This window comes from Trichosurus vulpecula, chromosome 3, assembly GCF_011100635.1.
Source record: "Trichosurus vulpecula isolate mTriVul1 chromosome 3, mTriVul1.pri, whole genome shotgun sequence".
NCBI lineage: Eukaryota > Metazoa > Chordata > Mammalia > Diprotodontia > Phalangeridae > Trichosurus > Trichosurus vulpecula.
Genome location: NC_050575.1, coordinates 435,119,444 through 435,135,714, shown reverse-complemented (window position 1 = coordinate 435,135,714; position 16,271 = coordinate 435,119,444). Strand labels below are relative to the sequence as shown.

Sequence of the window (16,271 nt, the reverse complement as noted above, 5' to 3'; positions counted from 1 at the left end):
AACTGAAAGAAACTTCAGAAGTCAGCTGGTCCAACTGTATCATTTCACAGATGAGGAAACTGAGGCCCAGGGACAGGTGGCAAGTCCATACCTTTCAGCTAAGCTGAGATCACTGCAACTTTCTTCCCTGGAAAAAGGAATGTGAACCAAAATATGGATAAATCTCTGAATACTTGGATTTTTATCTTGTGTCCTTGTGGCTTGAGTCTGTGTTTGACTTTTGTCTGCCAAATAAATTTCTCCCATTCCTATCCCTAACCCCAGTGGAGAGAGAAAGAGTAAGATCCAAGGAAGTAGAAGTGTACATACTGGTGAAAAGTTTAAATACACTATGTCAGCTTCATTAGAATCAAACCTCATGCCTCATGCTTCATACAGTTTGCCATAGCAAGTGGTCGTAAGGATCGACCAACAAATCTCTAGTTTGGCCTCTCTGTGTATCTCTGGCACCTAAAACAGAGAACGTGCTTAGATCGTGTTTGACCAATTGGATTAGACTGGACTGTGGATTTTGCCTCAAGCAAATTTGGATCATAGGATAATGGTGTTGTTTGTCCTTTGTTCTCAAAGAGGACAGTGAGATCACGGAGGTGATGCCATGACATGCAAGTGAATGGGATTTAAGTGAGGCAGGGCTGTGCAAAGTCACCAGCCTCCCTTTCTCCTCTGGAGCCATCCAGGTCCAAAGGTAAGGATAGAGATCAGGGTGACTGGAGATGGCCCAGATGCAGTGGGAGATCTTGGCCTTTTTAAGCTAAGGTCTTTAACAGGTCTCAGTTTAACTGAGGCAGTGCCCAATCAGTGATTGAGGACAGGTAAGAAATGAGTCAGAGAAGGACCTCTTTTACCTAGTCAAAGAAAAATCAATCTGGGAGGGGAAGACCCACAGAGTTTCTGGAGAAAGCAGAAACAATTGATAGTTACATTCACTCTGGGCCAATCAGGGCTCACACAATGACCAAGTGGGGCTTAGCCTGGGACCCACTGTCAGCCAACCAATGAGAGCCAGAGCAATTTTGGTTTAAGGCCTGATCCTTAAGAAAGAAATATAGCACATAAACCCCAAGGTATCTTGCAAGGTTTCAGTGATGAAAGTTTACATTCCTTTGGGCAGAACAGTCATTAAGAGTGTGATACTCTATGTGGATAGAGGAAAGGGGAGGGAAAGGAAAGAGGAAAGAAAGAAAGGAGAGAGAGAGAGAGCTGTGTTGCCCAACTGGCCAGTTCCAGTTGGGTCCCCAGTGGGGCAACTCCTATTACTACTCACAGAGGTTGTTGTTTGTCCTTTGTTCTCAAAGAGACAATGACATCAGGGAGATGATGTCATGACATGCAAGAGAGTTGCATATAAAATAGGGAGGGCTGTGCAAAGTCATAGAATAGATTCAGAGCTGGAAGAAACCTTCAAGGCAAGGAGAATTTTGCAGTGATCTTCAGGCAGTGTGCAGTGTGCAGTGTTTCTGCCAGCACAGAGTTAACAACTATATAGGTACGATATGTAAGTTGGTCTCCATCTTTGAAAAGAAATTAAAAGATTAAAGTAACACATCTTTACTCTCTGGTTTATCAGGGAGAAAGAAAATAATCTTTTTGTAAATGATGCTGCTTAGAATGGTAAGCAAGAATAAAAAAGAAATCCATCTGAATGAATACAAAATGAAATACAAATATCGAGGGAGCATTAACTGGCTTTAAACAGCACTAAGACAGCCTGTATAGAGGTGTATCTGGAGCATGGAGCATACAAGGCTGTCAATCAATCGTAAGGAAGCAAACATTTATTTGACACTTAATATGTGCCAGGCACTGTGCTGGGTGCTGGAGGAAAACAAAGACAGGTAAAATCATGGTCCTTGTTCTCAGGGATCTCACCTTCTAATGGGACAGACAACATGCAAACAGCCATGTATGTACAAGATACGTATCAAGTAGTTGGGAGGTAATGCCAAAGGGAAGCCATCAGCATTGAAGGAGGGAAGGAAAGGTGGAATTTGAGATGAATCTTGACCGAAGCCAGGCAAGACAGGAGGTGGAAGTAAGAAGTGAGCTTGAAGAATCATAAGCATAACCTTGCTGCCATGTGAAATAAGTGCAGGAAGTGTGGCGTTCTGGACAGGGGGGACAACCAGTGCAAAAGGCAGAGAGTGGAGAGATGGAGCATCTAGTTCAAGGAACGGTGAATAGTTCAATAAAGTGGAATTGTAGAATGTGAGATGGAAGTACAATGTAAGAAGCCTGGAAAGGTAGGAATGGCCAGGTGGTGAAGGGCTTGATATACTGTACAGCTTGGTATCTGATCCTGGAAGGTGTGGAAAGCAACTAATTTAGTAACTGAACGACATGATCAGCGCTATATGTTAGGAGCATCACTTTGGCAGCTCACTGGAAGATAGACGAGAAGTGGGGAGAGATTTGAGTTGGGGTGACTAATTAATTGGGAGGCTAGTGCAATAGTCCTGGGAGAGTTCATGAGGAGCTGCTCTGCAGTGGTGGTCATGTGAGTAGAGAGAAGGAGACATACAGGAGAAATCTCAAGAAGGTCTAAATTACAAGAATTGACAACATACTGGATGAAAGGGATCAGCTTGAGTGACAAGTTAAGGATCAATCAATCAGTGAGTACAGTATTTATTAAGTAGTAACCCGTGTGCTTGGCACTGATACAAATAATGAACAAATCCCTCCCCATGAGAAGCTTACATTCTAATGGATGATATGAGTGCCTATTAAAATACATACAGTGCAAAAACAAATGAACAAATGCAAGCATATGCAAAGACGTAAAGGAACTCGAGAGGGAGGGCAGTAGTGGTTGAGAGGATCAAGAAATGATTCACACGGAAGACGGCATGTGACATGCACCTTAAAGGAAGAGAGGGACTATACAAGACAGAGGCAAGAAGGGGGTGCATTCCAGGCATGGGGGACCACCAATGTGAAGGCACAAAGATAGGAAATAGAATTTCATGCTTGAGGAAAACAGAAGCCAGCTTGGATAGAGATAATAATATTGGAAAAAACCCAAAAGACATTGCTAAGGAAGTCCGAGGCCAAAAATGGAAGACAGGACAGGTGTTGGAGCACAGGTGGTGTTTTGTTACTACTTCCTATTGAAGGTAGGGAAATTTAAGAGAGAGAAGGGTACATTTGGGAAGAAAATAAACATGACTGAAGTTGTTTTCTGTGAATATAAGATGTTAGACAGACAGACAGATGATAGATATCTTCTACCTGTTGTACATGGGGCTTGCTTTTAGTTTCAGACACTAAAAAGGTCCCTCTATGTCTAATGTTATGTGTGTATACTTGGGCACAGAAGACTCCAGGCCTGAAGTCAGGAGGAATCATCTGCCTGAGTTCAAATATGGCCTCAGATATTCAATAGCTTCGTGACCCTGGGCAAGTCACAACTCTGTTTGCCTCAGTTTCCTCATCTGTAAAATGAATTGGAGAAGGAAGTGGCAAATCACTCCAGTATCTCTGTCAAGAGAAACCCAAATGGGGTCACGAAGAGTTGGAAAATGAAAGAACAACAACTATACATATATTTATATTGTATTACAAAACTATATTAAAATACACTAAATTGTAATCCTCTGTATTTATTTTATGCTTTTCAAAACATTATTCTGAGAAAGAGTTCTGTAGGTCTTATCATACTGCCAAGGGTTAAGAAGCCCTTCTAGAGGATGTTTGGCTCCTAGAAAGAGGACATACCCTATTTGCTGCCCATAGGGAAATTAGCTGGGGTCTGGTGAAAAGAGGTCAGAAGCCTAAGAAAGCCAAAGAACCAGGCCCCAAAGACCTTGTTTTTCAGTTGTAGCTAGACAATTATCATTAGGGAATAGGTCATATAAGGAGGAGCTAGATCAAATGACAGAAAAAGTGAATTGAGTCTGGGGATACATTTTTCAATGGGAAAGGCTGCCTCTGATGAATAGAGACCCCACCTAGATAGTGAAAATGGGCTACATCCTGGTCACTGCCTTCATCTAGGTAACCCAAGACTCCTCCAAGATTCCTGCATCTCGCTTCTGTCCCTGCAGCCTTCATTAGGCATAAGGTTGCTTGAGGCATCTTCCAAAGCAAGCCTGGAGATTGTAACCATGGCATGGCCCATTTCTCTTTCTGGAGAAGCCAGAGTGATTGTGAATTGGACAGTCTGGAACACCAGGAGCACTGGTCATGGGATTCCAGTTTTCTCTGTCCTGGAGTGAATAGTTCTTCCCTGTGCTTTTCTCCTGAAGGGCTTGAAGCAAAGAGCTGGGGCCTGTGCACTATGGTTGGGGGTAGGGGAGAACCTGACGTGCTTCATGCTTTTGTTGCTTACCCAAGGGGGTCAGGATGTGACCTAGCCTTTTCAGGTCACTGGGAGAAGCAAGCATCCTGTGAGATGAAACAGTCTCTGTCTCTGCTAACATGAACCAAGCACCTGTTTGAAAATGTCAGGCTGAGAATTTCTTTTCTCTAAAAGGCAGCATTAGGGTGGGACCTTATATATTGTGACCTACATCATCCTGTGAACACTCAAAAAGCCTTTTGAAAACTAGCAGCCCCAGTAGTCCTCTCTTTCACATGCCTGGGACCAGCTCAAACCAGCTGATTGTTAAATTATCAGTGTGAGATTTACACCTCAAAAATCACTACATATCAGGGCTTGATTTATCCTTTTGTTAATTGCAGAGACTTATGAAAGTGAGGAAGAAAATGGTAATTATTTAGATTAAACTTAAAAGTGTGTCCTGCTAATCATGTTTTTTTCAGAGAGGCAGTTGTTAAACATTAGTTAACACACCCATGCTTGGGATGCATGGGTACTGATGCCCGGCTGACTAATCAAGTTATGCTTGTTCTCTGTTCCAGCTGCACACTAAGGAATGGATCTAAGGACCAAGGTCTAGAGCTTAGGGGGCTCTCCGGGTCATTTAGTCCCTGGAACACTCTCCTTCCTCCCCTCCACCCATTGACCTCTTTGGCTTCCTGTAAGTCCCAACTGAAATCCCACCTTCTACAGAAAGCCTTCTGCAAGCCCTCCTAATTCCAGGGCTTTTATTTCCTACTTATCCTGTAAATACCTTCTTTATATATACTTCTTTGCATGTTGTCTCCCCTTTTGATTTTAAGTTCCTTGAGGGCAAGAACTGTCTTTTGCCTCTTTGTGTATCCCCAGCTCTTTGCACAGTGCCTGACACATAGTAGGCACTTAATAAATCTTAAGTAAATTGAAGTGAACCCCCTCATTTTCCAAATAAGGAAACTGAGACACAGAGAGATGAAATGACTTCCCCAAGTCCACTCAGGCAGTAAGCACAAGAAGTGGGATTTGAATCTAGATCCTCTGATGCCAGAGCACGTGCTCTTTTCATCTCATACTTCTGCTTGACTATTCTCACAACCTCCCTATGGTTGGACAGGCACAGAATGCAATCTTGCCTCACCTACATGTTACTGGATGGATGGATGGATGGATGAGCAAGCAGATAGAGAAAGACAGATAGATGGATGGACAGATAGATCATATAGCAAGGAAGGAAGGTAGATAAATGATGGATAGATAGATGATAGATGAATAAATGAATGGATGGATAAATGATAGATAAGTGATAGATTGATGACTACTAAGATAATAGATGATAGATAGATGAATGAGTAGATAGATAGACTGGTTGTTGCCCTTTGTTCTCAAAAAGGACCAAAAATAATACCATTATGTGGGAGTTAAGTTACAGTGTATCCAACTGTGGTTGATCAGACCAATATGAGCTCGAAATGCTCTACCACAGATCGGGCACAAATTGTCCACATGAACACTTGGAGTGCAGATCTGTCTAAATTTGCACATGTCACATTTCTTTTGAGCTGTTGCAATTCTGCTTTGCTCATAGAGCGCAGCACCTTTTTTGATGTGGACACACCATGCTGGATGGTCCTTTACCAGTTTCTCACATGTCATGCAATCAGTTCCAAAATTCTTCGGAGACACTTTCAGAGCGTCCTTTTATCACTTCTTCTGACCTCCACGTGAGCACTTGTCTTATGTGAGTTTTCTGTAAAATAGTCTTTTAAGCAAATGTGTGTTTGGCATTCGAACAATGTTGCCAGCCCATCAGAGCTGCACTCTCTCTAGTAGAGTTTGAATGCTTGGCAATTCAGCTCAAGAAAGGACCTCAGCATCTGGTACTTTATCCTGCCAGGTGATCTTCAGAATCTTCTTAAGACAATACAAATGGAAGGGATTCAGTTTCCTGGAACGTCAGGTTTCACAGGCACACTACAATGAGGTCAGCCCAACAGCTCTGCAGACCTTCAGTTCAATAGGGAGCCTAATACCTCTTCTCTACCACACTGTCCTTCAGAGCCTCCCAAACACTGTGTCAAGCATGTGTCATGCATGTGTCAAGCTCATCATCTTTATGGGCATCCCTGGAAAGTACAGGGCCAAGGAAAATGAACTTAATACACAGCTTTCAATATTTCTCCATTTGCAATAACCGATGGTTCCACATATGGGTGGTGTGGTGCTAGCTGGTGGAGAATCTGTGTTTTCTTGGTGTTGTTAGGCTAAAATTAGCACAAGCAGCAGAGGATCGATCATACTTTGTTGCATCTCAGCTTCAGAGGCTGCAATGAATGTACAGTCATCTGCGAACAAAAAATCATGCACCACCTCTCTCTCCACTTTAGTCTTGATAGATAGATAGATAGATAGATAGATAGATAGATAGATAGATAAAAAGGTAAGCTGATAGCTGGATGGATGAAAAGATGGGTACTTTAGTAGATAAATACATATACATACATATATTCACATTTGTGTTACATATTTATATATGGATATGGATATATATAGTGTACACATTTGTATTATGTATTTTGTGTGTCTGTGTGTGTAAGTATGTATGCTAAGTGGTTCAACCATGCTGCCTAAAGGGGCTGTTTCTTAGGCTTCAGTCAGATGCTTCATAGCAATCCCTGACTCTTAGCTGCCTTCCTATGGCTACATTCTGTAGCATCAGACATGCTAACAGTGCTGTCACCACATGAAGTAAACCAGAGCAGCTGAGCTGGAGGGGTGATAAGAAGCAGCTGCACATAGTAATTCTGGAGGCCAAATTCTTTCTTCTCTCTGAGACAAAATCAGGGTAAGTCAGAAGCCTTGGGTTGGTGTTTATGATTGGCCCATTACCTAGTGACTTGAAGATCTGGTTTCCTTGAAGGAGCACAGCAAAGATAGAGGAAGAGTTTGATGAACTCAAGTCGTTTGGCCCAGGTGGACACATCTTCTAGTGCAGAAAGAAACGACAGACTCGATTGGGAACCATTTACAGTGATTTTCAAACATCAGATTCTGTGGGACTGAAGATGGGGGAAATGATGCCCCAGTTTCCAAAAAAGTAAGAAGAATAGAGTCTTTGTGTGATTGGCCAATGAACTTGACTTCCATTCAACCATGAGACTGAAGGGGCACCTCACAGCCCCCAGAGATTAGTTTGCGAGTGTGTGAGGGAGAGGGGGGACTATATACATATAAACATATATATATAAAATATACATATAAACATGTATATACACACCTGTACATACATGCATATAGAGAGAGATCAAAGATGTATACATATACATATACATCTAGAAGGCTGTCTTGCATGTAGTAGGTGCTCATTAAACGTTTGTGGATGAAACAAGTTGGGAGAGGCTGTTCATTTAGAAGCACTGTTTATCTTTTCATACCTGTAAGGATATAATGGCAATTTAGGGTTTATACCCTTATTGGGGTAAACAAAGGTGCTCAATGAATGTGCTGCATATATTAAATGCTTACAGATTACCAGGATATACAAAGACAAAAAAATGAAACAGGATCTGATTTCAAAGAGTTTATATTCTACCTGTGGAAATAACTTGAATATGTTTAGAATCATGGTTTTTTCTAATGGAAAGGATCTCAGTGACCCTGAAGTCCAACCCCCTCATTTTACAGATGAGGAAACTGAGGTCCAAGGAATTTGAATAACCTGCCCAAGGCATTTGTGGGATTTGAACTCAGATTCTCTGGCTTAAGAGTGGCTAGATGGCACAGTGGTTACAGGACTGGGCCTAGAGTCAGGAAGACCAGAGCTCAAGTCTGGTTTCAGAGACTTACTACCTATGTGACCCTAGGAAATTTACTTTACCTCTGTTTGCCTCAGTTTCCTTAACTGTAAAATGGGGATAATAAGAGCTTCTACCTTCCAGGGTTATGAGGATCAAATGAGACATTTGTAAAGTACATAGTAAAGTGCCTGGCACATAGTAGGCTCTATATAAATGATAGCTATTATCATTATTATTATATCATGCTGGCTTTATCTAACCCATATGCAAGGTGCGTTTTTTGTCAATGGAGAATATGGGGGAGAGAGAAGAGGCCAAGAAAGCCTAATGTAGAACGTGATACTGGAACCAGGTATTATGAGCAGCTCCAAGAAGTGGGCCAACAAATCTTACACTGGGTGCTGGAAACACAGCTGTACAGAGATTCTATATCACCCAAAGAGCTGGGGAGGAAGATGGGCAGCTGGTAAGGCTTTCTCCATGGATTTTATGAATTAACTCTTCCTCCTCCTCAATGTTCCTTAAAAGTTAGACTGGAGCAAGTGGAAGCTAGTGACTTTATGAGAAATCAAGATATTATAAAACAGAACCAAAGGAATGAAAAAGTAGAAGACAATGTGAAATATCTCATTGGAAAAACCACTGACCTGGAAAATAGATCCAGGAGAGAGAATTTAAAAATTATTGGACTCCCTGAAAGCCATGATCAAAAATGGAGCCTAGGTATCATCTTTCAAGAAATTATCAAGGAGAACTGTCCTGATATTCTAGAGCCAGAAGGTAAAATAGAAATTGAAAGAATCCACAGATCGCCTCCTCAAAAAGATCCCAAAAAGAAAACTCCTAGGAATATTGTCGCCAAATTCCAGAGCTCCCAGGTCAGGGAGAAAATGCTGCAAGCAGCCAGAAAGAAACAATTTGAGTATTGTGAAAAAACAATCAGGATAATGCAGGATCTAGCGGCCTCCACGTTAAGGGACTGAAGGGCTTGGAATATGATATTCCGGAGGTCAATGGAACTAGGATTAAAACCAAGAATCACCTACCCAGCAAAACTGAGTATCATGCTCCAAGGCAAAATATGGGCTTTCAATAAAATAGAGGATTTTCAAGCTTTCTCAGTGAAAAGACCAGAGCTGAATAGAAAATTTGGCTTTCAAACACAAGAATCAAGAGAAGTCTGAAAAGGTAAATAAGAAAGAGAAATCATAAGGGACTTACTAAAGTTGAACTGTTTTGTTTACATTCCTATGTGGAAAGATGATGTGTATGATTCATGAGACCTCAGTATCATAGTAGCTGAAAGGAATATGTGTACGTGTGTGTGTGTGTGTGTGTGTGTGTGTATACATATGTGTGTGTCTATGTATGTATATATGTAGGTGTGTATGTGTGTGTGTGTGTATATATATATATATATATATATATATATATATATATAGAGAGAGAGAGAGAGAGAGAGAGAGAGAGAGAGAAGGCACAGGGTGAGTTGAATATTGAAGGGATGATATCTAAAAAAATAAAATCAATTAAGGGATAAGAGAGGAATATATTGAGAGAGGGAGAAAGGGAGATATAATAGGGTAAATTATCTCCCATAAAAGTAGCAAGAAAAAGCAGTTCTGTAGGAAGGGAAAAGGGGGCAGGTGAGGAGGAATGAGTAAATCTTGCTCTCATCGGATTTGACCTGAGGAGGGAATACCATACACACTCAATTGGGTATCTTACCCCACAGGAAAGAAGGAGGAAGAAGATAAAAAAGTGGGGATGATAGAAGGGAGGGCAGAGAGGGGGAGGAGGTAATCAAAAACAAACAGTTTCGAAAAGGGACAGGGTCAAGGGAGAAAATTCAATAAAGGGGGATAGGTTAGGAAGGAGCAAAACATAGCTAATCTTTCACACCATGAGTATTGTGGAAGGGTTTTACATAATGATACGCACGTGGCCTATGTTGAATTGCCTGCCTTCTTAGGGAGGGTGGGTGGGGAGGGAAGAGGGGAGAGAATTTGTAACTCAAAGCTTTAAAAACAGATGTTCAAAAACAAAAAAAAAAGTTTTTGCATGTACCTAGGAAATAAGATACACAAGCAATGGGGCGTAGAAATTTATCTTGCCCTACAAGAGAAGAAGGGAAAGGGGGATGGGAGGGGAGTGGGGTGACAGATGGGAGGGCTGACTGGGGAACAGGGCAATCAGAATATACGTCATCTTGGAGTGGGCAGGAGGGTAGAAATGGGGAGAGAATTCGTAATTCAAACTCTTGTGAAAATCAGTGCTGAAAACTAAACATATTAAATAAATTAAATTAAAAAAAAAACAAACCAGGGGCTCCCAAGGGCAGTGTGAGGAAAGGGGGAATGGAATCTCTTCCCTAAATCTTTCCTCCAGAATGAAGTCTCCCTGATTATCTTTTCAGACCTATAAATATCTAGATTCAACAAACATTTAGGAAAGATGACTGGGTGTTTGGCATTGAACCAGCTCATCTCTGGGCCTCTGAGGAAGTGCTTGGGGGTGACTGTGCTCTGAGGGGCTCTGCCCTCACCACAGATTCTGTTTCACTTCCTCTCCCATACCTTCTAGTCAGAGAAACTTTTGGCCTCATAACAGACGCAATTGGTGACGATGAGAGTGGGGCAGGGCCTCAGCAGAACCAACCCAAGGGAGGGAGCCATGATATATACATAGGAGGCCTCAGTTCCCATTTAGGCAGTTCCTGGGACACAGGACATAGGGCCTAAAGCCTCCCCAAGTGGGGTTGTGGTTGACAAGGAAGCCAGGTAGCTTCTGAAGATCATGGAGTGTCAGAGGAGGTGGATATGGTTCTCTTCAGCCTGGCTTCTTATTCTGGGGGTATTTGCTTCAAGAGAAACTGAGGCAGGTAAGTCTTGGGGGAAAGAGGTCAGATAGAGAAGGGAGAGACCATGGAGACTTGGGTCTGATGGGGGAAACTCAGTCACTATACAGAAGGGGTTTCAGGAAAGCCAGGCAGTCAGTCAGTATTCATGCTCTGAAAGGATCTAAAGGCCAAGCAAAGAACTTTATCCTGGAGCTAAGAGAACATTGGAGTTTAACAAGGAGAGTGAGGTAGTGAAGAGTTATGCTTTAGAAAAATCACATTGGCTGCTGAGGGGAAGATGGATGGAAGAGGGAAGAGGCTTGAGGCAGAGAGACCAGTGAGGAGACCAGGCATTCTCAAAGCAGGAGGTGAGGAGGGATCACATTCCAGGCTGGGCAGACAGTCTCAACAAAGACCTGCAGGATGGAGTGTTGAGTGTAAAGAATGGTAAGTGGACCAGTTTGCCTGAAATGTTGAATGCATGAAGGGGAGGACTAAAAAATAATTCTCCAAAGGCAAAGTGATCCCTGGCAATGGGTGGTATTAAATGCCATTAGCTGGAAAAGTTTGTGTTTTATCCTGGAGGCCTTAGGGGACCACTACAGTTATGCAGAGAAAGGGATGGATGAGCTTTAGGAATAGAAAATGGGAATATTGGGGAGGACTGGCTGGAGAGGGAGGAGAACCGAAGAAGGGAAACCAATTAGGAGGAAATTGGACAAGTCCAGGTGAGACAGGATGAGGGTTAGGACTAGGGCAGTGGATGTGTAAATGGAGAGAAAGAACTGCATTTGAGAGAAGTCATGGAGGTGGAATCAGTAGGACTTGGTCACTGGTCAAATATTGGAGGATGAATCTGAGATTCTAAACCTGAGTCATTGGAATATTGGTGGTGTTCCTGACAGAAATAGAAAGTTAGGAACACAAGTGAGATTAGGAGGAAAGATAACAAGTTCTGTTTTTGACATGTATTTCACCTCCCTATAGGCAATCTAACTGGAGATGTCCAAAAGAAAAGGTTTTTCTAAAAACAAATAAGCATTTATTAAGCCCTTTTTCTGTGCCAGGCACTGTGGCATGTGTTTTGCAAATGTTTCATTTGATCGGCACAAGAACCCTGAGAGGCAGGTGTCAAAATCGTACCAATTTTATAGATAAGCAAACTGAAGAGCTTAAGTCACTTGCCCAGTGTTGCAGAGCATAGGTGGGTGCTGGAGTCTTCCTGACTACAATCGCAGCACTCTATCCACTGCACCACCTAGCTGGTGATTCTTGGTGAGGGAGAGAGAGAGGAAGAAAGAGAGGGGGTGAGGGAGGGAGGGAGAGTTGGATATTTAGATTTGGGGGTAATTTTTATAGTTACCCTTACTTATGGTGAGGGCAGAGGAAGGGCAAAAGAATGAATTAGAGGAAACACTGGTCCTCTGGTAATCTGAAACACAATTTTCTTTTCTTCCCTTTTTTCCAATAATTTTAGCTCACCACAAGCATGTGGGTCAGTTCACTGCAGTGGGCTCACCCAACTCTGTCTTGGAACTAAGTGCAATTAACTTCATTGATGATATTGAGCTGGGATACTATAGAAACATAAACCAACAAAGGATTATCAAGATACCCTGGGTCATCAAAGTAGTGGGAATCGATTACATTACCCAGATGCATAAACTATTGGTGGACCATGAGCAAACTCTCCACTGGATGATGTACCACTTGGGAAAGAATGATACTAACCGTAACAGTAAGTCAGACCCACTCATCTCCCCTTTCCATCTTGTCATCATACCTTGTCTATTTCTCTTTCAAGTCCAATAGACCCATCCTCAGTAGACCCTACCACTGAAATAGATGTCCTTGTCCCAGTCCATTGTTATTTACTAACCTGGAGAAAGAGCGTTAAAGAATCCATCCTTGAGCCTTTAGGCTTCATCCAGTGGGTTCAATATCGTGGGTCACCATCTCTTTCTATAATCCTTCTAAGATACCTCTGCCTCCATCCCAAGAACTTTCACTGCTCTCTAAATTTTCTTAATCAATAAACCTGAACTCAGAGGCTGAGGGCTCTCTACCCTTGTTTAGACCCTCTGGTTAGGGATGGGCTGCAGTTGACCCTAGTTACTGATCTCTCCCTCTTCACCAGTCCCAAAAGAACCCACCCCAATGTCCCTCCACAGGAAACCACACCGGGCAGCTCCTTGCAGACTGTGAAATAGACAATGACATCAAGATAAAGAGCCACATCCATTTAATTTGGAATGGAGAGGAGTATTGCAGGATAGATGAAGAAATTGGGCACTGGGAGTACTTAAAGCCTGAAGGCAAGAAATTCCAGGGTGTTCTGGAGAGTCCCCTCTGGACCAATCTAAGGAAACACTACATGAATGAATATTGTGTTGACCTGATGAGGAAAATCGTTGGGTACAAAAACTTAAAAGATAATGGTGAGTGTTTGCTTCTTCCCATCTCCTCCCAGGAGGTCCAGGTCACCCCATCATTCTATTTATTAAGTGGAGCTCTAGAGAAACATGCAAGATCCATAGCTTCTGACCATAGCTCCAACTTACAATGGGGAAATCAGAGAATGTAAAAAAAGTTGAGGTTCTTTGTTTTTTCCTTCTTTCTTTGCTCTTCTTTTCTTTTCTCATTTCCTATTTTCTTTTTCTTTTTCCCTTGTCATCCTTTCTTTCCTACTTATCTTCCTTTACTTCTTTCTCTTTTTGTCCTTCTTTCCTTCTTTCTTTTATCTTTCTATTTTTTCTTCTTTCTTTCATGTTTTCTGTTCTCTCTGTCCTTTTCTTCCTTCCTCCCTTTGCTCCTTTCTTTTTCTCTTTCCTTCCTTCTTTTTTCTGTCTTTCCTTGCATCTTTCTTTATTTCTTTTGCTTAAGTTAAACTCCTCCTGCATGCCTCATTAAGGCATAAGAGTGACCCTAGGAGCTCAAAGGCTATGAGAGCTGAATAATACTCTACTGTGTCCTACCAAGCTGGAAAAACTTTCTGTACAGCCCCAAGAATGATGGACTTTGTGTCTGCTGTCTAGTTAGTCATCTAGCCAAATTTAGAACATCATGACCAGGAATTTGATCTGAGGTAATGTTTAATTTTTATTTTGTTGGGTTTTGTGAGGGCAATGACAGAAACACATGATGGATAGCCTAGGTGGTCTGCAACCTTCATCATTAGAAGGACTCTCACTGATGAAATCACAAATCATATGAATATTGACTTGTTAAAGAATATTCTGCTCTTAATCCATCATAGCAGGCCAAACTACTTGAAGATAGTTCAGAAAGCTTCTGATAGTGTAGTCATCAACATCAACAGATGTTGACTCTGTAACCTGTGTTTACCTGGCATTCTTCTAGGTGTCCAAAGAGATACAAAGAGGTATAACCTATCATGTTACTCTCAATGACCCAGTCTATTGGATCCAACAGGATAGGGGATGTTTCATTAAGGACATTGAGAACATCAATGAAAGTAGAGGCAAGGGAAGCATCAAACATTCACGGAGATAAGTGACATGACGCCTTCTTTCTTGATCTCTGCTCCTAGTGCCCCCTGAGGTGACCGTGTCTCGCCATGTCAACCCAAAAGGCAGCACCATTCTCTCCTGCACAGCCACAGGCTTCTACCCTCGTTCCATCCTGCTGCATTGGGAGAAGGATGGAAAGCTGGGTGTGTGGGGGAAGGAGACTTCCAGTGGCACCCTGCCCAATATGGATAACACCTTCTACCTCCAAGTTACCTTAGAGCTCCCACCAGAGGACTCAGGGATGAGTTATACCTGTGTGGTGGAACACATTGAGCTGAAGACCCCTGCTGTCTATCCAGGTCAGTGCTTCATCCAGGTATTCTCATCACATCCCCAGGATTCCAGGTCCCAGGGGGTAGTTTCATTCCCTTCCCCCTTCTTTCATTGAATGTATACACATTTACATTCTACCCTTTCTCCCTATAGTCCCTGAAAAACCCACAAGGGAGAAGCCTTGGGCCCTGGCTCTGGGCATTGTATTGGCTGTCATCCTACTGCTGAGCTGCACTGGGGCCTTCAGAGCATGGAAGAAGAGGAAGTCAGGTATGGCTGTAATGAGAGAGAGGTGAGAGAAAAGTATTGGAAGGAAAGATCCCTGGGAGACAGGAGATATTGCTATTATAGCAACCTCAATAACTGGTTGGAGGAAAATATTTTGTGAAGAGAATCCCAGAATGTCAGAGTCAAAGTGGGACACAGAGGCTATGAAGTCTAAACCATACCTCATCAAAAACTCCTCAATAATAGACATATCAGCATATTATATACCTGCAACTTCCCAGCATGTTATTGAGGGTGCTATGTTATATCTGAAGTTATAGCCCAGAAATCTAAATCTTGTTCTGTTATGTTTCTCTTCTCTTCTCAAGAAGTAGCAAGTATATAATATTTGCATTGCACTAGCGATGGAAATGCTAAAGATTGTGTCACTAAGAATAATCAGAGGTGTTTCACAGGGTGTGTCCAGAGCTTTAGGGGCAGAATGGAAATTGTATTGTGCCCATGGCCCCAGAGCTCTGGTCAGGTTGAATGAGCAAACCTCACCCTTAAAGAGTTTCAGGAGAACTGGGTCATTCTGCTCCCTCTGGCCCTGCTCCGCAGCCAATGCACCCCTAATAAACTAGGTTTGACCCCTTTGAAATTCTTTTTGGGTGGCCCGCTCCTATTAACACTTCCCTCATTAAATTCCTACAGCGTATGCAACATACCCAGTCTCAGCTTCATAAATCTGTCTGGGAACCTCCGCCTACTCCAACTTCTGACCACCTCCACCACTTCCAGCCTGGGGACTCTGTCCTAGTCCGAAAGCATTCAGCCTCTGGTCTCGAGCCTAAGTGGAAGGACCCATAAACTGTCATCCTGACCACCCCATCTGCAATCAAGGTTAACTCCATTCCTGTCTGGCTCCAAGATCTTATTATATTCTGCCTGTTGCTCTGCCTTTTAAAGATAGATTTTTTGATCTGGTTGGGCCATTGGTTTTATTTATAATCATCCAATGGCATTAGCTGTCCCTCCTGGCTTTGAGTCATCTCTAAATTTGATAAACAGGCCATCTATGGCTTCATCCAAGTCATCACAAACCACAGAGGCTCTAAGTAATCAAACTGCCCTTGCTTGATGCTCACAAATCAGTCACTCATCCCTTTCAGCTCATTACCACAAATATTTATTGAGTACTTGTTATGACCGGAGTAAGAGGTAGCATGTTATAGTGAACAGAGACCCTCTCTTGAAGTTATGAAGACCTAGATTCAAGTCTCACCTGTGACACATACTGGCTGTGTAACCCTGAACAAGTCATTCTC

At 42.4% G+C, this 16,271-nt stretch overlaps 1 protein-coding gene across 1 annotated transcript; it reads left to right on the top strand.

The window, feature by feature from the left end:
- The first annotated feature begins 10,824 nt into the window (after positions 1 to 10,824).
- On the top strand, positions 10,825 to 16,014 carry LOC118843574 (zinc-alpha-2-glycoprotein-like). Its single transcript, XM_036751273.1, has 6 exons — positions 10,825 to 10,975; positions 12,411 to 12,671; positions 13,105 to 13,371; positions 14,484 to 14,762; positions 14,890 to 15,006; positions 15,658 to 16,014. Exons 1-6 carry the CDS (start codon positions 10,891 to 10,893, stop codon positions 15,687 to 15,689), a joined length of 1,041 nt encoding a protein of 346 aa, XP_036607168.1. The 5' UTR covers positions 10,825 to 10,890; the 3' UTR covers positions 15,690 to 16,014.
- The last annotated feature ends 257 nt before the right edge of the window (positions 16,015 to 16,271 follow it).

Bases quoted from the DNA above. Each gene is read 5' to 3' on its own strand.
- LOC118843574 (XM_036751273.1), top strand. From the start codon at position 10,891: ATGGAGTGTCAGAGGAGGTGGATATGGTTCTCTTCAGCCTGGCTTCTT. The intron at 12,672-13,104 runs GTAAGTCAGACC...GTCCCTCCACAG, and splicing joins GAATGATACTAACCGTAACA to GAAACCACACCGGGCAGCTC. The intron at 14,763-14,889 runs GTCAGTGCTTCA...TTCTCCCTATAG, and splicing joins GACCCCTGCTGTCTATCCAG to TCCCTGAAAAACCCACAAGG.